This window comes from Agelaius phoeniceus, chromosome 6 (assembly GCF_051311805.1).
Source record: "Agelaius phoeniceus isolate bAgePho1 chromosome 6, bAgePho1.hap1, whole genome shotgun sequence".
Lineage (NCBI taxonomy): Eukaryota > Metazoa > Chordata > Aves > Passeriformes > Icteridae > Agelaius > Agelaius phoeniceus.
The window spans coordinates 18,039,496-18,064,826 of NC_135270.1; the positions used below are offsets into that span (position 1 = coordinate 18,039,496).

The 25,331-nt window shown below is 47.5% G+C and overlaps 4 protein-coding genes and 1 long non-coding RNA gene across 5 annotated transcripts in view; all 5 read right to left on the reverse strand.

Annotated features, from left to right (window-relative positions):
• The window catches only part of LOC129121834 (uncharacterized), a 65,111-nt gene extending 62,956 nt beyond the window's left edge, over window positions 1-2,155 (reverse strand). Inside the window, exons 1-4 of the mRNA XM_077180547.1 lie at window positions 2,147-2,155; window positions 1,561-1,618; window positions 856-961; window positions 173-339 (exon numbers count right to left, since the gene is read on the reverse strand). Of these exons, the coding sequence (XP_077036662.1) occupies window positions 173-339; window positions 856-961; window positions 1,561-1,618; window positions 2,147-2,155 (340 nt within the window). The remainder of the gene's footprint in view (window positions 1-172; window positions 340-855; window positions 962-1,560; window positions 1,619-2,146) is intronic.
• Window positions 2,156-3,276: 1,121 nt separating this feature from the next.
• Window positions 3,277-4,899, reverse strand: LOC143694341 (uncharacterized). Its single transcript, XR_013182733.1, has 4 exons — window positions 4,782-4,899; window positions 4,016-4,120; window positions 3,746-3,780; window positions 3,277-3,379 (listed from the first exon to the last, which is right to left on the reverse strand). It is a non-coding gene; the product is annotated as an uncharacterized LOC143694341 (long non-coding RNA).
• A 761-nt stretch (window positions 4,900-5,660) lies between these two features.
• Window positions 5,661-6,870, reverse strand: LOC143694385 (intestinal mucin-like protein). Its single transcript, XM_077180548.1, has 4 exons — window positions 6,764-6,870; window positions 6,467-6,536; window positions 6,085-6,182; window positions 5,661-5,719 (listed from the first exon to the last, which is right to left on the reverse strand). Exons 1-4 carry the CDS (start codon window positions 6,852-6,854, stop codon window positions 5,661-5,663), a joined length of 318 nt encoding a protein of 105 aa, XP_077036663.1. The 5' UTR covers window positions 6,855-6,870.
• Window positions 6,871-7,805: 935 nt separating this feature from the next.
• On the reverse strand, window positions 7,806-11,174 carry LOC143694386 (intestinal mucin-like protein). The gene is made up of 5 exons (XM_077180549.1): window positions 11,163-11,174; window positions 10,280-10,454; window positions 9,849-10,099; window positions 8,371-8,554; window positions 7,806-8,008 (listed from the first exon to the last, which is right to left on the reverse strand). Exons 1-5 carry the CDS (start codon window positions 11,172-11,174, stop codon window positions 7,806-7,808), a joined length of 825 nt encoding a protein of 274 aa, XP_077036664.1.
• A 615-nt stretch (window positions 11,175-11,789) lies between these two features.
• MUC5AC (mucin 5AC, oligomeric mucus/gel-forming) overlaps window positions 11,790-25,331 on the reverse strand; it is a gene marked incomplete at its 3' end in the record, with an annotated part of 35,663 nt that continues 22,121 nt past the window's right edge. Inside the window, exons 28-30 of the mRNA XM_077180550.1 lie at window positions 25,257-25,300; window positions 24,956-25,162; window positions 11,790-24,076 (exon numbers count right to left, since the gene is read on the reverse strand). Coding sequence (XP_077036665.1) covers window positions 11,790-24,076; window positions 24,956-25,162; window positions 25,257-25,300 — 12,538 coding nt within the window. The remainder of the gene's footprint in view (window positions 24,077-24,955; window positions 25,163-25,256; window positions 25,301-25,331) is intronic.

The following is a 25,331-nucleotide window of genomic DNA, read 5'->3' on the forward strand; positions in this document are numbered from 1 at the left end:
ATCATCTCTTCATCCAAAATTTTAGCTGCTCTTGACACTTTTGTATTTTTTGAAGTTTCTTTATTTAGTCTTATGCTCAGCCCTTGTTTGACGACTTCTCTCTAGTTCTAATTTTTGACATTTGCTTGCTCCTGAGAGGTCTTTATCTGCTGTGTCTCCTGTTGGGTGTTGCCTTGGGTAACGCACTCAGCATCCACACAGCTGCATTTCTCCACATAGGTGTAGGAGTGATCAAGGGAGGTTCCATCACTGCACATCAGAGTCACCTTTCTCTTGCTGGTCTTGATTTCCTGACAACACGAGCATTTGTGCACCATGGTGTTTGTCGTTTGAGAATATCTGATAGAAAAACCAATAAGAAAGATTCAGAATTTATGTGAGATATAATGCTGCCCCTCCCAAACATTACAAAACATAACCAGAAATTGCGTGCTTGCATGTGGGACTGTTGGTCAATATTAGCATTCTTACAGTATTGTGGTGAAATACGGGTAAATTGCTCCTCATTGTAAAAATTTATGACTCTAAGTCGTCATTAAGGCACAGAAAAAGTAAAGAATTATTTCAGATCACATAGTGAGCCAGTCCAGTGAGATAACAATGAGAAACAAATAACCTCAGTTTTAAATGGGCAAAATCAAAATTTTGATCTATTCACTATGATGCTGAACAGGATGTTGAACACTGAATCTCGAGATAATCAAGCTAGCACAATATCATGTTCATTAGCACAATGGAAACAGTTGATGGCTGGGTGGATGTTGGACACATCAGAAAAACACTTGTGATTTGCTTGATGTAACTGGTGTAAAGAGTAGAAGACAAGAGGCCACCATTATCTTTTATGCCACTTACCGTGAGTAAGCATCACAGCTGCCTTCACAGTACGTTATCTCAACAGGTGCAGGAGACACACAGCCATTATAGTTGATGACAGTAGTCGTATTGTACTTCATACAAACTGAGGTCATCACAAAGCAAAGGAAAACAGGTTAAAATACATGTGCATATAAATAGATAGCTGTGTATGATATGACAGTTTGTAACTGAAAACTAAGGAGGATGGAACAGAAATAGAAAACTAAGTCACAATGCATTTTTCTTTTAATTGCTGAGGGCCAAATGAAGACTTGGTGTTTGTGTTATCAGTGGATGAAACTCTCCCTTTTTCTTAGACAACTTGATTCAGAATGCAGAAATTAAGAGCAGTACTGTGGTAACTGCTTGATGCACAGCCATCTCTCAGAACTGGCTTCACTTTCCTCCTTAAAGAGAGTCTATCTATGGAAGTTGGAGAGTAGTCATTGTCCTCACCCTCCCACAAAAAAGCCAGCATTTAACAGTAGGGAATAGGAAAGTTCATAATCTGTTTTATTGGGACTTAAAATGCATAATGCAAATGTTTCTTTTCCACCTGTTTCCTTTCTCACCCCAGTGAAGCAGTGAACCCAAACCTGGTCAGTTCACCTCATCTGTCTATGCACCCATTGTGCAAAATGAGCTAATATAGCTAACCAGGCACATATAATCAATACTTTTAACAAAATTATTATTACTTACGTTTCGGTACTCTTCGGCACACTAAACAGCAGCCATCGTCAGATAGCCTGATATCATCCTTAAGTGGGAAAACATAAAAAGATAACTCAGGTTTCATATCTGCATGCTAAAGCAGACTTTCCCTGCTTTCTGATTTTCTCTGGCATCAGAGACTATGTATATTTTTGTATTGCCATGGAATCTAATTTCAAGCAAGGCTAAATATTAAGGGCACATAATTTTTATCAATATTAAAGACATGATTTGAAAGTTGAAATGGAGGAAAACCCTCAGTTTAGTAGTATAATTTCAGCAAGCAATAAAGCTCCTAGAACATGTAAGTCAAAATATTGTGACCAAAGTCAGTAAAGGTGAAGGATTAAAACAGACAGGGTAACACAATGAATGAAATAAGTGACTTGCCAGAGGCTGATTTTTGCTTTTAGGTCACTTGACACTTTAGGAATCCAAAATATCATGCTGTATATTTTTCTCTCATGTCTGATCCTCAGTGAGGATTTTTATATCACTCATTTTAATTTTGAGTTGCTTTTCTGAGATAAAATTTGACTGGGACTAGGTTCAGAGAGGATAAAAGGAGAGTTACTTCCTGCATGATGCGTCTGCTAGTTATTTTCATTGGACACTTTGATCCTTCTATCACTGGTGTTAGGCACTGCAGCCTTTCCAGAAATGAGAACTGGAAGGACAGTACTTACTGGATCACACTCATCATGGTTAAAGGCAGGACAGCTTGCCTCTTTGATGACTTGAATGAACTGGTCAGCATGTTTTTCACATGTGTAAACAGTACAGTTATCACCAGGTGGATTCCAGTGTTCTCCTTCCTGAAAGTAGTCAAAATTAAAACAAATTAGGATCATCTTATATAAAAATGAAACAAAGGCCCTCCGATGTCTTACTGTTGCTGTCTATAGTAGTTTGATTATTCCAAACAACTTCCTTGAATTTCAGCTGTTAATTATTTGCCACATTATCATACTGCTATTAAGTGTTTTTCATTGACCAAGTGAGGAGGTTCTATTTTTATATGGATATAGAGGTGCTTTTTGTGTGAATAGAGTAAGTACGTGGACTCATTTGGAAAGAATGATTTGCATTTCAATGGTTTTGTCATTAGAATTTATGGATGTGTCAAAATGCCTCCACAGATAAAATTGTCCTTTGAGCAAAATGGATGCTACAGTTTCAGAACTGGAGGCAAACAATAGCCCTTTGCCTCCACCTACGTATTTTCCTATGTTGATTTCTGAAAGCCATTGTTCAGCATCATAGCGCAGTTGCTTCCAGAAGTCTTAGAACTGGCATTTTGTGGTGTAAAGTATTGTTTAGGCTGTGTGGAGATTGTCCAGCCCCTGCCTGAGTAAGCATTTGTCTAATATGAGAAAAGATGGAGGAAATAAATGTGACAACAACAAGGAGAGGAAAGAATGGAAAGACTAGCAGAGTTCCCCAAAAGTGAGGTAAACCAGAGGTAATTACGTGGAGCACGTGTGTAATGTTGTCTCCCACAGTCACTACACAAGCCACTGCCTTGCACATGCCACAGCACTGTCCGGGCTCCACAGTGTATTTATAGCCCTGTTTTGAAAGAAATGGAGAGACAATGGCATTAAGTCATTAATGTCACCGACCTGAACAGGTGGTTATTAGAGCTGAGAGGGGTAGGAATTTCTGGCAGCAGACCAGCACTCACCAGTGGGCAGTATGTGTCACAGATAACAGGCTGGCATGTGACCACGAGGTCCTGAGGCCTTGAGGGAGAGGATGCAGAGCAGGTACATTCTTCACAGGGGCCTGATGGAACGGCAGCTCCAGGCTAGGAGAAGTTGGAAAAACCCTTTATTAGTCAGTTAAAACAAGTTGCTCCGTGTATACAAGTTACAGAAAATACAAAGATGAACTATGTATAGGCTAAACTATCCATAAATACAATTTTGGTTGTTTTATTTAAGCAGAGTTTCTGGTTTGGTAATATCGATTTTGGAATCAAATTCTGCTAATGTAGAAAGGAGAGCAGAATAAGATTTTGCTTGTCCAGAGGGTGTTAACCTCAGCGAAATAATGAATAATATTTTATCTCAGGCCTTCCTACAAAATATGGACCATGATAGGTGTCTCAAAAACACTGCACTGTGAACTATGTGAGGGTATATTTTTATAGTGAGTAACTCTGTGTACTTACTGCATAATAGGTTTCATTGACTACACAGCCCTGTCCTGTAAAGAAGGAAGAAAGAGGTGTAAGTTTTAGGAGACAGAAACATATGAAAAAACTTCTGTTTCATAGCTTTGTAGGCCCTTTTTGTAAGCTGTGGCAGTGGCCTTAAAACTCTCATTCACGACAAGGCCCAATATGATACCACAGATATCTTGCATCTCTCTCTTATAAGTTTTTTGTAACCTAGAAAAATACAGAGGTAAATACCACATGAGGAGGGTGCACAATACTTACTGCATTCAAAGATAGGACAGCAGTTTCCAGGTGGCATTATTGTGATTATTTCCTGTCCCTCTAAGCACTGGGGTGTGATGTCAGTGCAGAGGCTTGTGTTGCAGTCTGTTTCATGTAAGAGAATATGGAAAATAATGAGCTCAGAATTTTTCAATTAAAGCAATTTTGTTTTACATGAACTTCTGAAGTCTTCCCATGGGGTAGATATGGTGTTTACACAAGATAGTTTAATGACTAATTCATTCTATGTGCCAAGGTGTTTTCAATGTGATTAGGCTTTCCCATAATCTTTGTGAATCAAAACACTGAGAAAAACAGAGTAATAATTGCTGGAAAGAGATAATTTCAAAGAGAAATTTGTACCAGTGGGGAAATCTGATGACTCTCTGGTCTGATAACTGGTTCTGGAACTTTTCTGAGCAATTTTTAAATAATCAGGACTATTTTTTAAAGTTAATTTTCCTAATACTGGTCTTTGAAATAAAATCAAAAATGTTTTTTGAATATTATTTCAGGTAGTGGCAGTATTAAATGCTTTCAATGTAAACTTATAGGAGATTTTCAGTTACTTTTCTATGTCTAACTATATAAAATCTTTTAATCTTTAAATTTGTTATCGTTAGGTATTTACTGTATGCTCTGCAAGAAGGCTCTAAAAAGCATTATGACATCAATGCAAAGTATTAAAAAATGTAAAATTATTGTTGTAGTTTCCTAAAATTAATATAATTCTTTATCATGTGGAATAGGTTAAGACAGTACTCACAGCACTCAGTCCTAGTACAGCATGGATCTTCTGGTATTGGTATCTCAACAGGCATGTAACCTGGTTCTTCACAAAATACTTGCTGTGTCAGAGAACATTCATGCTTTGTACATTTCACCTTAAGAGTATTTTTGTCACAGACACATTCCCGACAATCTTTTGTCCATTTTTCTCCTGGCTAAATAAAAAAGAAAAACACAGACAAAGGAAAGAAAAAAATTAAATACAAAATTAAACCAAAATAATTTTATTTGCTTCTAGTTAACATATTCATGCATATAGTGATAACTGATTATATCAGGTTTTTTATATTCTAGACTTCATACGAGACCCTCAAACTGCTTATTCCAGGAAGACACTGGAGGCTGCTAAAGGTTCTGAGTTCACAAAGCTATTACTTTTTATTTGTTAATAGTGTTAGTATGCGAGTTACAGGAGTTCTAAAGGAGAAATGATTGAGCCTCACATCCATTTTTTAATAAGAGATGATCATATGACATACTCCTTTTCAGATTAGGTTGCTGATTTCTGTGCAGCTGAGGAACTAAGAATGCAAGATATGAACATGATAAGCAACAGGTAAACTTTGTTATCCATCCCTCCCTTCATTTCTAGTAATTTTAGCAAGCCAAATTTGTGGAAATAAAATAAGCATATATGCCTAACTTCCACTACTACCATTTCGCTCTCTTTTTTTTTTTTTTACATTTTTTTCCTGTATGTGAGTTTAATGAAAGAATATTTTATTGCTTATTGTTAAATTTCTTAGGGGTGCTCTAGTACTCATTATTTTTAAGACTGAAAGTGAACAAACATTTGTGACAAAGCCTTGGTTTAGTGGAATACTAAATATCATCTTGTTTCACTTGTCTGTGCTCATTAAGCCATACTTATTGTGATACTCACCCATCTGGACATTCCATTTGGTTCTCTGCAGGCTAGAGAGAAAAAGAAAAAAAAAGAGACAAACAAATGAATGGGTATTTACACCATTGAAAACTGACAAAGGAATACATATGTGCAGTTTCAAATAAAAATACTGTGAAGATAAAGCTAACAAGAAAATGAACATGCAGACTAATTTTGCTGAACTGTAGAGTTCTACCATCTTGGTGAGTCTTACGTAAGGAAGGATGATGGGAAAAAAGGGTAATATTGACTATTATTCAATTTGTAACTGGTGGCACTTAGGGAAGCTGATGTGCAATGATCTGACCATGTAGAAGATGACTATAGAACTCAGGCCTCCTGACTAACAATCCCTATCTCTATTTATTCCCCAAATTAGCTACAGATGACTTACAGCATTCAGAGACACAGATGTTGCTCTCTGCACGCAGGAGTGTCATTCCTTCAGGACAGAAACAGCCTTCAGTTACTCCATAGCCAGGACGCTCATAGCTGGAATGGGAAGAATATATGTGCTTGAGTACAACACTTTTGTGGTGAGGCAGAGGGCAGAGCAGCGTATCATGTCAGATACAAGAGAGACAAAAAATGTACACTTTCTGAAGGGCAACAGGAAGCACCTGCTCCTAGAGCTGACCGGTATTTATAAATCTTGAATAAGTTAGTGAAATTCACAACACATTTCATTGTGAAATAACTCAAATTTCTGAGGAAAGTAGATAGACAAGAAAAATATAGGCAGGTGCCTCAGGGTGGGGTGTTTTCTTTTTCCATACCTTTGGTCACAAGTAACTGGATTAATGGGCCCACATGGCTTGTATAGCATGCTTGATGGACAGCTGAATGCTGCATGGAAAAAAGACAAAAAAAAAAGATTAAAAATTGACAGTAGATGCATTTTTTTTCAGAAAAAAGTTACTCCAGCTTTGCCTTCTTAATCTGCAGCTTCTGTGAGAAAGGACCCCACTGGGTTTTTGTAGACAGTAACCAAGTGTCAGATATAAGACTTGTTTAGTGAATAAAGCACTAATTTCTACCATTTATCACACACATTTTGGTCCTGCAACACTTACAACATGTGTTGTTGGTCATTCCTCTCCAGTCAATGCAGACACCTCTAGCAGCACACTCTGTAGCATATATCTCCAAACTGGAACACTGCATGGATTCATCGTCTATGCGACATCCATCAAAAACACAGCCTTTGAAAAATGGTTCTGGTGGTATCACAGTATGACATTCTGCAAAAACCCTGCAGACAGTAAAGAAAGCAACCCCCTTCTATATTAGTCAGCCATTATACAAAGTCTGTTCCTGTCAGACAACACTTTCCAGTTAATACCATGTGACTCTGCTTCAGAAAGGAAGGTATTATGAGAAACAAGACCCTAGGAATGGCCAGTAAGCTGGGAGATAGATTCAGGAAAGATTAAGAAATCTGTAGTGCCTTTTTTTCCTAAAGATGTTAATGGTCATAGTATTTCTGTATGTGTATGCAACTTTTTAGTGGCTTGACATCAGAAATATAGTGTAAAAGGCAACTGCACTACATTGAAAAAAGTAGCAGTAGAAAATTCACACATAAAATAGCTCCAAACTTACTAGATACTACAGAAAGCATATATAAGAGGGCTTTTATAAGTAACCTTGTCAGCCTACACAGATATAGGACATCAGACAACAAGCCTTTGCACTTTTGGAATCCATATTTTAGCTAAAACGTACAAAGAAAGAAGGACATTTCTCATCTGTTTGCATCTGCTCTCTTCACCTGTTTGGTAAATGGCTTCTCTACAATTTGTACTGAAGACCCACTTCAAATTTAGAGTTCAGTCTTTGCTTAATACTTAATGAACAAACTCTGGAAGTACTGCATCCAGGGAGTATTGATTGTAGTGCTCGCTGCAGCCCTGATTTTCTGACTTTACCTCTCCTTGCTCAGTTATCTTTGGCATGCAAATCATTAAGGCAGACCAGTTTCTTTTGCAAAGGCCTTTTACTATATATATTCTGTCACTAAGCTGACATTTTCAGTTATCACATGCTAAAGCTATAGCTTTATTCTTCTTGTAAGATACTGAGACAGTTGTGTCTAGAAAAAATGAATTTGTTTTCTTACTCGCTCAAGATAAGTTTGCAGAGTGGAGGTGTTTGACATTGCGGCTTTGGTGGAGGTGTAGTTATAGTTGGTGGTATTGGCACTCCATGGCATGACTTGTTGTTGTCAACAATCCAGTGATGAGCCATCTGGGGACAGGAGGAAATGATCTTACCACTTGGTAAGCGGCATTCATCTTCTTTATTGTTTGTACACGTTCCTGGAAGAGACAAGGTCAGTAAGTCTCCTAAGCCACATCAGAGATGCACAATACATTCATGGGCTGATATGTTTAGGTGTGATGTGCTCATGACATGCATATTTTGCTTTGCTTCCTAGGGAGCACTTTCTCTAGGTTGAACTTTAGGTTATGGAAAAACAAACAGATGTAAAACCCCAGCCTCAAAGATATATTGAGCTTTTGACATCCTACAGAAGTTGAAGAGCAAAACTGTACTCATTTCCATTTACTGCTGTTTAAAAATCTCTGTCAATTGTAAGACTGCAAAGCCAGAGTGGGTGAGCATAACGAAGGTCAGGGTAGGGAAAGAGGACTCCCTCCAATCTGTGCAGCCTTCTTACCACATTGTCCTTCGGTGTTGTTGCCAAATTTGCTGTATGGGAGCTTGACAGAGAAAATCAGACCACTAAAGGTGATGACTGCACCAATTTCTTCTATTTCAACAATCATATTGATGCCAAGAGTGGAGAAAGAAATGCCATCTTTTTTGAAGCCTGGTCCAACAATCTTTTTGTTGAAGTACATCTGAATGCAGGGTTAAAAAAAAAACACCAAACCAAAACACCACATCAGAATAAGCACTGCTTCTGCCTGATTGTTTTAAATAATATATTTTCTAATCTTCATAATTATGGATAAGTCCATGTTGTTGTTCATCACATCCAGTGCCCATTGGCATCCTAATGACAGCATATATTTGCATTGCTATCTTGGCTTGTATTGCTATATTGCTAAAATGTGATAATAATCCAAGTGGCCTCTACATACTGTGTTTGTGATGATTGTATGCTAATACACAGTATTCTATGCATATAAATCCAAGTATTTTCATTGTATCCCTCATGATTATGTGCCTTGGAAACATTTTTCATATGAAAATGTGTGGTAGTTTTCTTTAGCTACAGAAACATCCCTGCCATTATTATGTGATAACTTTGCCAGATAGTCACACCATCTCTATATTACATAGTAATTGACATAGGAAGAGCTGTCTGAATTCAAAATTAAATCCGATGCCCTTAGTGCCAGTTTTACGTAGTAGCGATCATATATATTTGTTAAAATTTTCAATTTGCAGCCACTATCTTATATGAGTTAATAAAGGCAAATTATTTGCCTAATAGTTTTTTGTCAGAAGTTATTCTGCAGCTCTCTTGTCACTGAATCAGGCTAAAGCACGAGTTAAAATTGTCAGTTACTGTTTTCTTTCACAGGGAACCAACACGTATTTCTGACTGAGAATTTGGCATGGCATTCTAAGGCAAGAGTGCCTATTCAGACAAAATTTTCTCCCTTTCTACAGATTCTCTAATCAATGAACAGATTCTCCAATGTAAGAGTGGGACTATCTTTTCATTTTCATTGGTTTGCCAACACTATTTTGGATCATGAAGGTCAGGTGACAGTCTAAGTTACCACTTTTCTTCAGCTATACCTCTCTTCACTGTAGGAAATTGAAGGGGGAATTGTGTCAGGGCTGTTTGGTGCCAAAGTTCCATATGGAGAGAAAGCAGTCATCCAGCATATAAGGGATACATATCCATCTTCCCTCTGGGAGAAGATTCCTGCTTGCAATTTGCATTTGTGTTTCTTCAAAGTGTGCTTGTTTACATAAGTGTATGGCACAATGTACCAGTTTTCATGAAACACAAATTTTGTTCTTAGCATCCAGCGCAACCCTTTTTTTTCACCCTAGTAACAACCCTCTGCCCTGATCACCTCCATGATGTGATATTCCAACAGACTGTATCTCAAAATAGCATCAGTAAGGCTCATAGACACTATTTCTTTTTTGCAAAAATAGAAAAAAAGTATTTACCACATTGGTCATCACACCATTCATGAGCTGACGAGTCAGCACCACTTCTGCAGATTTGTAGAAAATAATAATAGATTTAGGGCAGGAGAGTCCATCTTTTGCATCGCAGTAATAATTGTCAATGTAAACACGGAAGTTGTCATATCTAGGGACAATCTGTTTCACCAGGACATAAGTGCAGTTTTCAAGGAAGGTATAATAGGTTCCATCAAAAGTAATGTAATGAGGATCACCCCATCCACTACACACACCTGTACAGAGAAAATATTTGGAAGATAAGGATGAGAATTTAGGTAGAAGAAAATTTAAAACCTGAAGATACTGCAATTTATAGAGCAACCCTAAGAAATGAAAATGCCCATATAACCTGTGTAAAGCTTGGCCTTTTTTTCTATTTTTTAAATGTTATTCCCGTATCTAATGATGCTTACATTGACACTCATATCGGTAACAGCATCCATTTTCATCAGGTACCAGCATTGGTGGATATTTGTTAGCACAGGTAATTTCCTTTACTGGTGGGCAGTACGTTGGTACTACATCTATATTGTTGTCTCCATTACAGATGACTTCTGTACAGTTGGATAATTTGAATCTTTCTCCAGGCTGCAAAATGAAGAAAAAGCTTTTTTCAAAAAACTCTGTAAACAGGTATAACCTTCACTGCTCTTTTTAGATTTATGCTATGTTTCCAGTAATGGTAGTGTTGGAAAGGAAATCAATGTGTGTTACTTCTCCTCAATTTTGATATTAATTACTTTTAATGGGAACTACAGGCATTCAAAATTCTGACCATGTTATGGGGAATAAACTACACTTACTTTACTGAAACTAAAAAAAAAGACTAAAATGAAAATTTTCACTGAGAGAAAAAAGTTGTCAATATAATACAGGATTAACTTTTTAATGTTAAAAGGAGGTGGAAACCTTAACAACACTTGTTACTTCTGCATGAGGAACTCTTCTGGAGCTTGGGGACACATATTAGGTTACAGAAACTGCTTTCCTATATTCTGTGTATAGCGTACTTCACGGTCAACAGAGAACATAAAAAAAGTTTAAAGGAGTATAGATAAAAGGGCAGAAGAATGGAAACAGATACAAGCCTTGATTGAATCTCAAATATTTCCCATTAGTGAAAAAATAAGATACATAGTCCTTCTATTATGTCAGTGAGAAGATACCTTACATATGCAATGCACCAAAGAGTTTGACTAAAAATTAAATAACAAGAAAATAATATTGTCACTTGCTTTAGCAGTATAAAAATCTGAAAGTCAGAAAGAGGAAAAAAACAAATATTATGTCCAATACATTGCCAATCATTAGCAAAATAATTAAGACAATCAGCACATTTAAGTTTTAAAAACTACAAAGTCTACCAAACAGATACCACGCAATAAATGAGAATATTTCAACAGTCAAAAACAAAGACAAAAATAACATACTTGTAACGGAGGGTAAAGACTGGAAACACAACCATGAAAAGCAGGACGTGTAGAAGTGGGAGGCAGAGGAACTGCGGTTGTTATTGTGGACCACTCAGAGGAACTGGTGGCTGGCAAAGTAGTGACAGGACAATGTACAGCGTGTCGTTCAATATTACATGTTGGGCTACAGATGGCATAAAATCGACATCCATCACTATCAATTCGGTTGTAAATCAAGTCACCTGTAAAAAAAGAAAAAAGAAATATAAGAAGAAAAAATCAAACAAAAAAATGAAAGGCATAAAAAAAGAAAAGGATAATTAAAAAAAAAGAAACACGAACACAAAATCCATAACAAAAAGAAATAGCAAATAAATAAAAACAACCAAAAAAATGCAAACTAACCAGGTGAAAAAATAGAATCACCAATCTTGCAGAAACATGGCGTGCTCGAAATGGGAGAAGTTGTTGTAAAGAATGCTTCACTAAGGGTACTAATGGCGGATGTGCTAGTGGTGGTAGAGAGGGTGGAGAATGGGCAGTTGTAGTTGGGGGTGCAGCAGAGCACGCGGATCTTGTAGTTGAGGCACATCTTGAATTTGCCCGTCTGGTCCTCGTTCTTGCACACCAGTCCAAAGTGGACGTCGCACTGCACGACCTGCCCCACCTGCTGGATAGCAACGTCGGGGTAGTCCTCCGCCCGGCACTCGATCTGCTTTGGCTGCCGGCAGACCTGCTTGCCGGCGGCACGGATGTGCTGGTAGGTTTCGAAGTCTCCCTGGTTGGGCCCCGAGGAGGGGAAGTCGACGTCGAACCATTCGCTCCAGGTGCACACTTCGGGTTCACAGGGGGTGGTGGAGGAAGTTGTGGTAGAGGTCGTCGGCGTGGGGATGGTGGTGCTGGTGGAAGTGATGATTTCGGTGGAGGTGGGACTCGTGGTAGTGGAGATGTATGGCGTGGAGGTGGAGGTGGTGACTGTGGTGGTGGAGGACGGGATCGACGTGGTCGTGGTGCTGGTGGTGGGGCTGGTTGTAATCACAGGGACTGGGGGGAGTGAGCAGTTGTAGTTGGGGGTGCAGCAGAGCACGCGGATCTTGTAGTTGAGGCACATCTTGAATTTGCCCGTCTGGTCCTCGTTCTTGCACACCAGTCCAAAGTGGACGTCGCACTGCACGACCTGCCCCACCTGCTGGATAGCAACGTCGGGGTAGTCCTCCGCCCGGCACTCGATCTGCTTTGGCTGCCGGCAGACCTGCTTGCCGGCGGCACGGATGTGCTGGTAGGTTTCGAAGTCTCCCTGGTTGGGCCCCGAGGAGGGGAAGTCGACGTCGAACCATTCGCTCCAGGTGCACACTTCGGGTTCACAGGGGGTGGTGGAGGAAGTTGTGGTAGAGGTCGTCGGCGTGGGGATGGTGGTGCTGGTGGAAGTGATGATTTCGGTGGAGGTGGGACTCGTGGTAGTGGAGATGTATGGCGTGGAGGTGGAGGTGGTGACTGTGGTGGTGGAGGACGGGATCGACGTGGTCGTGGTGCTGGTGGTGGGGCTGGTTGTAATCACAGGGACTGGGGGGAGTGAGCAGTTGTAGTTGGGGGTGCAGCAGAGCACGCGGATCTTGTAGTTGAGGCACATCTTGAATTTGCCCGTCTGGTCCTCGTTCTTGCACACCAGTCCAAAGTGGACGTCGCACTGCACGACCTGCCCCACCTGCTGGATAGCAACGTCGGGGTAGTCCTCCGCCCGGCACTCGATCTGCTTTGGCTGCCGGCAGACCTGCTTGCCGGCGGCACGGATGTGCTGGTAGGTTTCGAAGTCTCCCTGGTTGGGCCCCGAGGAGGGGAAGTCGACGTCGAACCATTCGCTCCAGGTGCACACTTCGGGTTCACAGGGGGTGGTGGAGGAAGTTGTGGTAGAGGTCGTCAGCGTGGGGATGGTGGTGCTGGTGGAAGTGATGATTTCGGTGGAGGTGGGACTCGTGGTAGTGGAGATGTATGGCGTGGAGGTGGAGGTGGTGACTGTGGTGGTGGAGGACGGGATCGACGTGGTCGTGGTGCTGGTGGTGGGGCTGGTTGTAATCACAGGGACTGGGGGGAGTGAGCAGTTGTAGTTGGGGGTGCAGCAGAGCACGCGGATCTTGTAGTTGAGGCACATCTTGAATTTGCCCGTCTGGTCCTCGTTCTTGCACACCAGTCCAAAGTGGACGTCGCACTGCACGACCTGCCCCACCTGCTGGATAGCAACGTCGGGGTAGTCCTCCGCCCGGCACTCGATCTGCTTTGGCTGCCGGCAGACCTGCTTGCCGGCGGCACGGATGTGCTGGTAGGTTTCGAAGTCTCCCTGGTTGGGCCCCGAGGAGGGGAAGTCGACGTCGAACCATTCGCTCCAGGTGCACACTTCGGGTTCACAGGGGGTGGTGGAGGAAGTTGTGGTAGAGGTCGTCGGCGTGGGGATGGTGGTGCTGGTGGAAGTGATGATTTCGGTGGAGGTGGGACTCGTGGTAGTGGAGATGTATGGCGTGGAGGTGGAGGTGGTGACTGTGGTGGTGGAGGACGGGATCGACGTGGTCGTGGTGCTGGTGGTGGGGCTGGTTGTAATCACAGGGACTGGGGGGAGTGAGCAGTTGTAGTTGGGGGTGCAGCAGAGCACGCGGATCTTGTAGTTGAGGCACATCTTGAATTTGCCCGTCTGGTCCTCGTTCTTGCACACCAGTCCAAAGTGGACGTCGCACTGCACGACCTGCCCCACCTGCTGGATAGCAACGTCGGGGTAGTCCTCCGCCCGGCACTCGATCTGCTTTGGCTGCCGGCAGACCTGCTTGCCGGCGGCACGGATGTGCTGGTAGGTTTCGAAGTCTCCCTGGTTGGGCCCCGAGGAGGGGAAGTCGACGTCGAACCATTCGCTCCAGGTGCACACTTCGGGTTCACAGGGGGTGGTGGAGGAAGTTGTGGTAGAGGTCGTCGGCGTGGGGATGGTGGTGCTGGTGGAAGTGATGATTTCGGTGGAGGTGGGACTCGTGGTAGTGGAGATGTATGGCGTGGAGGTGGAGGTGGTGACTGTGGTGGTGGAGGACGGGATCGACGTGGTCGTGGTGCTGGTGGTGGGGCTGGTTGTAATCACAGGGACTGGGGGGAGTGAGCAGTTGTAGTTGGGGGTGCAGCAGAGCACGCGGATCTTGTAGTTGAGGCACATCTTGAATTTGCCCGTCTGGTCCTCGTTCTTGCACACCAGTCCAAAGTGGACGTCGCACTGCACGACCTGCCCCACCTGCTGGATAGCAACGTCGGGGTAGTCCTCCGCCCGGCACTCGATCTGCTTTGGCTGCCGGCAGACCTGCTTGCCGGCGGCACGGATGTGCTGGTAGGTTTCGAAGTCTCCCTGGTTGGGCCCCGAGGAGGGGAAGTCGACGTCGAACCATTCGCTCCAGGTGCACACTTCGGGTTCACAGGGGGTGGTGGAGGAAGTTGTGGTAGAGGTCGTCGGCGTGGGGATGGTGGTGCTGGTGGAAGTGATGATTTCGGTGGAGGTGGGACTCGTGGTAGTGGAGATGTATGGCGTGGAGGTGGAGGTGGTGACTGTGGTGGTGGAGGACGGGATCGACGTGGTCGTGGTGCTGGTGGTGGGGCTGGTTGTAATCACAGGGATTACGGGGAGTGAGCAGTTGTAGTTGGGGGTGCAGCAGAGCACACGGATCTTGTAGTTGAGGCACATCTTGAATTTGCCCGTCTGGTCCTCGTTCTTGCACACCAGTCCAAAGTGGACGTCGCACTGCACGACCTGCCCCACCTGCTGGATAGCAACGTCGGGGTAGTCCTCCGCCCGGCACTCGATCTGCTTTGGCTGCCGGCAGACCTGCTTGCCGGCGGCACGGATGTGCTGGTAGGTTTCGAAGTCTCCCTGGTTGGGCCCCGAGGAGGGGAAGTCGACGTCGAACCATTCGCTCCAGGTGCACACTTCGGGTTCACAGGGGGTGGTGGAGGAAGTTGTGGTAGAGGTCGTCGGCGTGGGGATGGTGGTGCTGGTGGAAGTGATGATTTCGGTGGAGGTGGGACTCGTGGTAGTGGAGATGTATGGCGTGGAGGTGGAGGTGGTGACTGTGGTGGTGGAGGACGGGATCGACGTGGTCGTGGTGCTGGTGGTGGGGCTGGTTGTAATCACAGGGATTACGGGGAGTGAGCAGTTGTAGTTGGGGGTGCAGCAGAGCACACGGATCTTGTAGTTGAGGCACATCTTGAATTTGCCTGTCTGGTCCTCGTTCTTGCACACCAGTCCAAAGTGGACGTCGCACTGCACGACCTGCCCCACCTGCTGGATAGCAACGTCGGGGTAGTCCTCCGCCCGGCACTCGATCTGCTTTGGCTGCCGGCAGACCTGCTTGCCGGCGGCACGGATGTGCTGGTAGGTTTCGAAGTCTCCCTGGTTGGGCCCCGAGGAGGGGAAGTCGACGTCGAACCATTCGCTCCAGGTGCACACTTCGGGTTCACAGGGGGTGGTGGAGGAAGTTGTGGTAGAGGTCGTCGGCGTGGGGATGGTGGTGCTGGTGGAAGTGATGATTTCGGTGGAGGTGGGACTCGTGGTAGTGGAGATGTATGGCGTGGAGGTGGAGGTGGTGACTGTGGTGGTGGAGGACGGGATCGACGTGGTCGTGGTGCTGGTGGTGGGGCTGGTTGTAATCACAGGGACTGGGGGGAGTGAGCAGTTGTAGTTGGGGGTGCAGCAGAGCACACGGATCTTGTAGTTGAGGCACATCTTGAATTTGCCCGTCTGGTCCTCGTTCTTGCACACCAGTCCAAAGTGGACGTCGCACTGCACGACCTGCCCCACCTGCTGGATAGCAACGTCGGGGTAGTCCTCCGCCCGGCACTCGATCTGCTTTGGCTGCCGGCAGACCTGCTTGCCGGCGGCACGGATGTGCTGGTAGGTTTCGAAGTCTCCCTGGTTGGGCCCCGAGGAGGGGAAGTCGACGTCGAACCATTCGCTCCAGGTGCACACTTCGGGTTCACAGGGGGTGGTGGAGGAAGTTGTGGTAGAGGTCGTCGGCGTGGGGATGGTGGTGCTGGTGGAAGTGATGATTTCGGTGGAGGTGGGACTCGTGGTAGTGGAGATGTATGGCGTGGAGGTGGAGGTGGTGACTGTGGTGGTGGAGGACGGGATCGACGTGGTCGTGGTGCTGGTGGTGGGGATGGTTGTAATCACAGGGACTGGGGGGAGTGAGCAGTTGTAGTTGGGGGTGCAGCAGAGCACACGGATCTTGTAGTTGAGGCACATCTTGAATTTGCCCGTCTGGTCCTCGTTCTTGCACACCAGTCCAAAGTGGACGTCGCACTGCACGACCTGCCCCACCTGCTGGATAGCAACGTCGGGGTAGTCCTCCGCCCGGCACTCGATCTGCTTTGGCTGCCGGCAGACCTGCTTGCCGGCGGCACGGATGTGCTGGTAGGTTTCGAAGTCTCCCTGGTTGGGCCCCGAGGAGGGGAAGTCGACGTCGAACCATTCGCTCCAGGTGCACACTTCGGGTTCACAGGGGGTGGTGGAGGAAGTTGTGGTAGAGGTCGTCGGCGTGGGGATGGTGGTGCTGGTGGAAGTGATGATTTCGGTGGAGGTGGGACTCGTGGTAGTGGAGATGTATGGCGTGGAGGTGGAGGTGGTGACTGTGGTGGTGGAGGACGGGATCGACGTGGTCGTGGTGCTGGTGGTGGGGATGGTTGTAATCACAGGGACTGGGGGGAGTGAGCAGTTGTAGTTGGGGGTGCAGCAGAGCACACGGATCTTGTAGTTGAGGCACATCTTGAATTTGCCCGTCTGGTCCTCGTTCTTGCACACCAGTCCAAAGTGGACGTCGCACTGCACGACCTGCCCCACCTGCTGGATAGCAACGTCGGGGTAGTCCTCCGCCCGGCACTCGATCTGCTTTGGCTGCCGGCAGACCTGCTTGCCGGCGGCACGGATGTGCTGGTAGGTTTCGAAGTCTCCCTGGTTGGGCCCCGAGGAGGGGAAGTCGACGTCGAACCATTCGCTCCAGGTGCACACTTCGGGTTCACAGGGGGTGGTGGAGGAAGTTGTGGTAGAGGTCGTCGGCGTGGGGATGGTGGTGCTGGTGGAAGTGATGATTTCGGTGGAGGTGGGACTCGTGGTAGTGGAGATGTATGGCGTGGAGGTGGAGGTGGTGACTGTGGTGGTGGAGGACGGGATCGACGTGGTCGTGGTGCTGGTGGTGGGGATGGTTGTAATCACAGGGACTGGGGGGAGTGAGCAGTTGTAGTTGGGGGTGCAGCAGAGCACACGGATCTTGTAGTTGAGGCACATCTTGAATTTGCCCGTCTGGTCCTCGTTCTTGCACACCAGTCCAAAGTGGACGTCGCACTGCACGACCTGCCCCACCTGCTGGATAGCAACGTCGGGGTAGTCCTCCGCCCGGCACTCGATCTGCTTTGGCTGCCGGCAGACCTGCTTGCCAGCGGCACGGATGTGCTGGTAGGTTTCGAAGTCTCCCTGGTTGGGCCCCGAGGAGGGGAAGTCGACGTCGAACCATTCGCTCCAGGTGCACACTTCGGGTTCACAGGGGGTGGTGGAGGAAGTTGTGGTAGAGGTCGTCGGCGTGGGGATGGTGGTGCTGGTGGAAGTGATGATTTCGGTGGAGGTGGGACTCGTGGTAGTGGAGATGTATGGCGTGGAGGTGGAGGTGGTGACTGTGGTGGTGGAGGACGGGATCGACGTGGTCGTGGTGCTGGTGGTGGGGCTGGTTGTAATCACAGGGACTGGGGGGAGTGAGCAGTTGTAGTTGGGGGTGCAGCAGAGCACACGGATCTTGTAGTTGAGGCACATCTTGAATTTGCCCGTCTGGTCCTCGTTCTTGCACACCAGTCCAAAGTGGACGTCGCACTGCACGACCTGCCCCACCTGCTGGATAGCAACGTCGGGGTAGTCCTCCGCCCGGCACTCGATCTGCTTTGGCTGCCGGCAGACCTGCTTGCCGGCGGCACGGATGTGCTGGTAGGTTTCGAAGTCTCCCTGGTTGGGCCCCGAGGAGGGGAAGTCGACGTCGAACCATTCGCTCCAGGTGCACACTTCGGGTTCACAGGGGGTGGTGGAGGAAGTTGTGGTAGAGGTCGTCGGCGTGGGGATGGTGGTGCTGGTGGAAGTGATGATTTCGGTGGAGGTGGGACTCGTGGTAGTGGAGATGTATGGCGTGGAGGTGGAGGTGGTGACTGTGGTGGTGGAGGACGGGATCGACGTGGTCGTGGTGCTGGTGGTGGGGATGGTTGTAATCACAGGGACTGGGGGGAGTGAGCAGTTGTAGTTGGGGGTGCAGCAGAGCACACGGATCTTGTAGTTGAGGCACATCTTGAATTTGCCCGTCTGGTCCTCGTTCTTGCACACCAGTCCAAAGTGGACGTCGCACTGCACGACCTGCCCCACCTGCTGGATAGCAACGTCGGGGTAGTCCTCCGCCCGGCACTCGATCTGCTTTGGCTGCCGGCAGACCTGCTTGCCGGCGGCACGGATGTGCTGGTAGGTTTCGAAGTCTCCCTGGTTGGGCCCCGAGGAGGGGAAGTCGACGTCGAACCATTCGCTCCAGGTGCACACTTCGGGTTCACAGGGGGTGGTGGAGGAAGTTGTGGTAGAGGTCGTCGGCGTGGGGATGGTGGTGCTGGTGGAAGTGATGATTTCGGTGGAGGTGGGACTCGTGGTAGTGGAGATGTATGGCGTGGAGGTGGAGGTGGTGACTGTGGTGGTGGAGGACGGGATCGACGTGGTCGTGGTGCTGGTGGTGGGGCTGGTTGTAATCACAGGGATTACGGGGAGTGAGCAGTTGTAGTTGGGGGTGCAGCAGAGCACACGGATCTTGTAGTTGAGGCACATCTTGAATTTGCCCGTCTGGTCCTCGTTCTTGCACACCAGTCCAAAGTGGACGTCGCACTGCACGACCTGCCCCACCTGCTGGATAGCAACGTCGGGGTAGTCCTCCGCCCGGCACTCGATCTGCTTTGGCTGCCGGCAGACCTGCTTGCCGGCGGCACGGATGTGCTGGTAGGTTTCGAAGTCTCCCTGGTTGGGCCCCGAGGAGGGGAAGTCGACGTCGAACCATTCGCTCCAGGTGCACACTTCGGGTTCACAGGGGGTGGTGGAGGAAGTTGTGGTAGAGGTCGTCGGCGTGGGGATGGTGGTGCTGGTGGAAGTGATGATTTCGGTGGAGGTGGGACTCGTGGTAGTGGAGATGTATGGCGTGGAGGTGGAGGTGGTGACTGTGGTGGTGGAGGACGGGATCGACGTGGTCGTGGTGCTGGTGGTGGGGCTGGTTGTAATCACAGGGACTGGGGGGAGTGAGCAGTTGTAGTTGGGGGTGCAGCAGAGCACACGGATCTTGTAGTTGAGGCACATCTTGAATTTGCCCGTCTGGTCCTCGTTCTTGCACACCAGTCCAAAGTGGACGTCGCACTGCACGACCTGCCCCACCTGCTGGATAGCAACGTCGGGGTAGTCCTCCGCCCGGCACTCGATCTGCTTTGGCTGCCGGCAGACCTGCTTGCCGGCGGCACGGATGTGCTGGTAGGTTTCGAAGTCTCCCTGGTTGGGCCCCGAGGAGGGGAAGTCGACGTCGAACCATTCGCTCCAGGTGCACACTTCGGGTTCACAGGGGGTGGTGGAGGAAGTTGTGGTAGAGGTCGTCGGCGTGGGGATGGTGGTGCTGGTGGAAGTGATGATTTCGGTGGAGGTGGGACTCGTGGTAGTGGAGATGTATGGCGTGGAGGTGGAGGTGGTGACTGTGGTGGTGGAGGACGGGATCGACGTGGTCGTGGTGCTGGTGGTGGGGATGGTTGTAATCACAGGGACTGGGGGGAGTGAGCAGTTGTAGTTGGGGGTGCAGCAGAGCACACGGATCTTGTAGTTGAGGCACATCTTGAATTTGCCCGTCTGGTCCTCGTTCTTGCACACCAGTCCAAAGTGGACGTCGCACTGCACGACCTGCCCCACCTGCTGGATAGCAACGTCGGGGTAGTCCTCCGCCCGGCACTCGATCTGCTTTGGCTGCCGGCAGACCTGCTTGCCGGCGGCACGGATGTGCTGGTAGGTTTCGAAGTCTCCCTGGTTGGGCCCCGAGGAGGGGAAGTCGACGTCGAACCATTCGCTCCAGGTGCACACTTCGGGTTCACAGGGGGTGGTGGAGGAAGTTGTGGTAGAGGTCGTCGGCGTGGGGATGGTGGTGCTGGTGGAAGTGATGATTTCGGTGGAGGTGGGACTCGTGGTAGTGGAGATGTATGGCGTGGAGGTGGAGGTGGTGACTGTGGTGGTGGAGGACGGGATCGACGTGGTCGTGGTGCTGGTGGTGGGGATGGTTGTAATCACAGGGACTGGGGGGAGTGAGCAGTTGTAGTTGGGGGTGCAGCAGAGCACACGGATCTTGTAGTTGAGGCACATCTTGAATTTGCCCGTCTGGTCCTCGTTCTTGCACACCAGTCCAAAGTGGACGTCGCACTGCACGACCTGCCCCACCTGCTGGATAGCAACGTCGGGGTAGTCCTCCGCCCGGCACTCGATCTGCTTTGGCTGCCGGCAGACCTGCTTGCCAGCGGCACGGATGTGCTGGTAGGTTTCGAAGTCTCCCTGGTTGGGCCCCGAGGAGGGGAAGTCGACGTCGAACCATTCGCTCCAGGTGCACACTTCGGGTTCACAGGGGGTGGTGGAGGAAGTTGTGGTAGAGGTCGTCGGCGTGGGGATGGTGGTGCTGGTGGAAGTGATGATTTCGGTGGAGGTGGGACTCGTGGTAGTGGAGATGTATGGCGTGGAGGTGGAGGTGGTGACTGTGGTGGTGGAGGACGGGATCGACGTGGTCGTGGTGCTGGTGGTGGGGATGGTTGTAATCACAGGGACTGGGGGGAGTGAGCAGTTGTAGTTGGGGGTGCAGCAGAGCACACGGATCTTGTAGTTGAGGCACATCTTGAATTTGCCCGTCTGGTCCTCGTTCTTGCACACCAGTCCAAAGTGGACGTCGCACTGCACGACCTGCCCCACCTGCTGGATAGCAACGTCGGGGTAGTCCTCCGCCCGGCACTCGATCTGCTTTGGCTGCCGGCAGACCTGCTTGCCGGCGGCACGGATGTGCTGGTAGGTTTCGAAGTCTCCCTGGTTGGGCCCCGAGGAGGGGAAGTCGACGTCGAACCATTCGCTCCAGGTGCACACTTCGGGTTCACAGGGGGTGGTGGAGGAAGTTGTGGTAGAGGTCGTCGGCGTGGGGATGGTGGTGCTGGTGGAAGTGATGATTTCGGTGGAGGTGGGACTCGTGGTAGTGGAGATGTATGGCGTGGAGGTGGAGGTGGTGACTGTGGTGGTGGAGGACGGGATCGACGTGGTCGTGGTGCTGGTGGTGGGGATGGTTGTAATCACAGGGACTGGGGGGAGTGAGCAGTTGTAGTTGGGGGTGCAGCAGAGCACACGGATCTTGTAGTTGAGGCACATCTTGAATTTGCCCGTCTGGTCCTCGTTCTTGCACACCAGTCCAAAGTGGACGTCGCACTGCACGACCTGCCCCACCTGCTGGATAGCAACGTCGGGGTAGTCCTCCGCCCGGCACTCGATCTGCTTTGGCTGCCGGCAGACCTGCTTGCCAGCGGCACGGATGTGCTGGTAGGTTTCGAAGTCTCCCTGGTTGGGCCCCGAGGAGGGGAAGTCGACGTCGAACCATTCGCTCCAGGTGCACACTTCGGGTTCACAGGGGGTGGTGGAGGAAGTTGTGGTAGAGGTCGTCGGCGTGGGGATGGTGGTGCTGGTGGAAGTGATGATTTCGGTGGAGGTGGGACTCGTGGTAGTGGAGATGTATGGCGTGGAGGTGGAGGTGGTGACTGTGGTGGTGGAGGACGGGATCGACGTGGTCGTGGTGCTGGTGGTGGGGCTGGTTGTAATCACAGGGATTACGGGGAGTGAGCAGTTGTAGTTGGGGGTGCAGCAGAGCACACGGATCTTGTAGTTGAGGCACATCTTGAATTTGCCCGTCTGGTCCTCGTTCTTGCACACCAGTCCAAAGTGGACGTCGCACTGCACGACCTGCCCCACCTGCTGGATAGCAACGTCGGGGTAGTCCTCCGCCCGGCACTCGATCTGCTTTGGCTGCCGGCAGACCTGCTTGCCGGCGGCACGGATGTGCTGGTAGGTTTCGAAGTCTCCCTGGTTGGGCCCCGAGGAGGGGAAGTCGACGTCGAACCATTCGCTCCAGGTGCACACTTCGGGTTCACAGGGGGTGGTGGAGGAAGTTGTGGTAGAGGTCGTCGGCATGGGGATGGTGGTGCTGGTGGAAGTGATGATTTCGGTGGAGGTGGGACTCGTGGTAGTGGAGATGTATGGCGTGGAGGTGGAGGTGGTGACTGTGGTGGTGGAGGACGGGATCGACGTGGTCGTGGTGCTGGTGGTGGGGCTGGTTGTAATCACAGGGACTGGGGGGAGTGAGCAGTTGTAGTTGGGGGTGCAGCAGAGCACACGGATCTTGTAGTTGAGGCACATCTTGAATTTGCCCGTCTGGTCCTCGTTCTTGCACACCAGTCCAAAGTGGACGTCGCACTGCACGACCTGCCCCACCTGCTGGATAGCAACGTCGGGGTAGTCCTCCGCCCGGCACTCGATCTGCTTTGGCTGCCGGCAGACCTGCTTGCCGGCGGCACGGATGTGCTGGTAGGTTTCGAAGTCTCCCTGGTTGGGCCCCGAGGAGGGGAAGTCGACGTCGAACCATTCGCTCCAGGTGCACACTTCGGGTTCACAGGGGGTTGTAGTTGAAGATGTTGTTGTAGTTGTGCTGCTTTGCACTGGTGTTGTTGTAGTTTGTTTCTGAGTTGTCGTCGTTGGTTTTGATGTTATTCTTGTGTGTATGTAGTCTGTTTTTGGTTCAACTGTGTATTCGGTTGTTGTCTTGTGTTTTGTTTGCAAACTTAGAGTTGTTGGTTCTGGTATAGACGTACTTGATGGCATTGTCGTTGGTTGTGTTGTTGGAGTCAGAATTTCAGGCGTTGTTTCACATGGCACTGGTATGTTCACACAGCACTTAAATCTTAATTCATAATTATAGCAGATTGGTGGCAGTTGATCTTTATTGTAACATTTCAACCCTTCTTCTGTGTTACATGTTATGTGTTGCTCTAGTAGAGGATATGGTGTATTCGGGAACCTTACTGCTCTACATTCCACATCCTTTCTATTGTTGCAGACTTTGTATCCGTTATTTTCAATGTTCTCAATCGTATCAAAATCTCCATCATCATAACCTGACCCTGGATAACTTACATCATACCAGCTTGACCAGTAACATTGTTCTTTGAAACAAAGAGGAATTGTTGAAGGAGATGTGGTGACAGGTGTTGTGGTTCTAGTTGTTTCTTCAGTAGGTGAAGGTACCAGTATACTTTCAGTAGTAATTGAATACATTGTTTCAGTAGATGTTTCTGTCAGAGTTGGCCTTGTGACTGGGGTTGATGTGCTGAAAGGTGTTGTGGAAGAGCATGGTACAAAAACACAGCAGAGGATTCTGATTTCGTAGTTGTTGCACATTGTTGAAATTTGATCCTTGTTGTAACATATAAGCCCTCGTGTTGTACTGCATTCTACTTTTTGGCCAAGGTCTTTCAGTGGTATATCAGGGAACTTTTCTGCTCTGCATTCAACAGCCTTTGGGGCTTCACAAACTTCATAACCTTTTGCTCGTAAATCATTGAAAGTTTCAAAATCTCCCCCATCATAGCCAGGGGTTTGTAGACTCCCGTCATACCATTCGGACCACTTACAGACTTCATGAACACATACTGATGTAGTTGGTGACACTGTGAAGGAGACAATGAAAAGGAAGAGACCATGAAATTAAGAATTAATTCCTGTGGATACTATTTTTTTTTGTTGTTAAATGTAAAATTTTGTAACTTTTTTCTTGTTTTAAATGGGCTGACAGTTTTCCTAATGTCATTTGTCTTGCATTATGCTCCTGTAGTGCATCAGTTTATTTTAGTATATTGTAGAACAGAAAATCCATCACCCAGCAATTTAATGTACTGACATGTTTCGAACTGTCACTTCCCAAGAGAATACTAATTATGTGTTACAAGGTGCTGAAATAAGGCTCAGGTATAATTTATACACTCTGGAAAAAGCCCAAGTCTCAATTGCTTTGCATTTGGTTCAGTGTATTTGCTTTGGTTCTATCTTGTTTCAGTATATACTAGTGTCTCTGAAATGTATTGAAATCAGTGGAAAGAGTAACTTTTATAGTATGCATCAAGATCCATTGCTACTTTTTTCTTCCACATCTTGGCTCCTCACTCAGTGCAGAGCAGTCTTTGAAATAGAGGAACAAACATTTCTACACTGTATTTTAGCTCTGATCTGAAGAAACCATTTATTGGTTGGAGAGGTTTTGCAGGTGAACTCCATTATGAAATAGATGGAAAATAGCTACTGAATTCCAGCAATACTGGTATTTTCTGTAATTTCAAAACTTATATATATTTTATTGAATACTGATTTCTTAAAACAACATATGCCCAGAGTAATTTGAGATTCCCAACCTGAAGAATACTGTACAGGAATTCTATAAACCAAAATTTCATTATCTCAATGCCAATATCTGAGCAATCCACTTAGTACTGCAAAATATATTTTTCTCACTAAACAAGAGAATACAATCTTAGTGGCTACAAAGGACGTACCTGTGGAAGTAGTGGTAGGTGGTGTAGACGTGAAGTGAAATGTTGTTGCTGTTGTGGGTGACGTTGATGTTAGACAATCATACATAAACCTTTGAAGTGTTCCATTGGGACCACAGGTTGCAACAATACACCATCCTGTGCCGTCTGTAGTGTTGTAGACCACATCTTTGTAGTTGTACTTCTGCCCCTCATAAATGCAGACACATTCTGTAGATTAAAACAGGATGTTATTCCTTGCTACCTGAAACAGAGAGTACCCTAAATGTGTCTTATTCATATCAAAATGACTTCATCAACATACCATGTTCATCATATCTGCATATTTTGCCATGAATTGTACATTCGCTGAAAAAGAGAAAAACAGATTATGAGTGTG

Bases quoted from the DNA above. Each gene is read 5' to 3' on its own strand.
- LOC143694386 (XM_077180549.1), bottom strand. The intron at 10,100-10,279 runs GTAAGCATCATT...TTCTCTGTACAG, and splicing joins TTACCGATATGAGTGTCAAT to GTGTGTGTAGTGGATGGGGT. The intron at 8,009-8,370 runs GTAAGAAGGCTG...TGTCTCTTCCAG, and splicing joins CAACACCGAAGGACAATGTG to GAACGTGTACAAACAATAAA.
- LOC143694385 (XM_077180548.1), bottom strand. From the start codon at position 6,854: ATGCAGTGTTCCAGTTTGGAGATATATGCTACAGAGTGTGCTGCTAGA. The intron at 6,537-6,763 runs GTAAGTGTTGCA...TTTTCCATGCAG, and splicing joins AATGACCAACAACACATGTT to CATTCAGCTGTCCATCAAGC. The intron at 5,720-6,084 runs GTAAGTCATCTG...TTTTCTCTCTAG, and splicing joins CATCTGTGTCTCTGAATGCT to CCTGCAGAGAACCAAATGGA.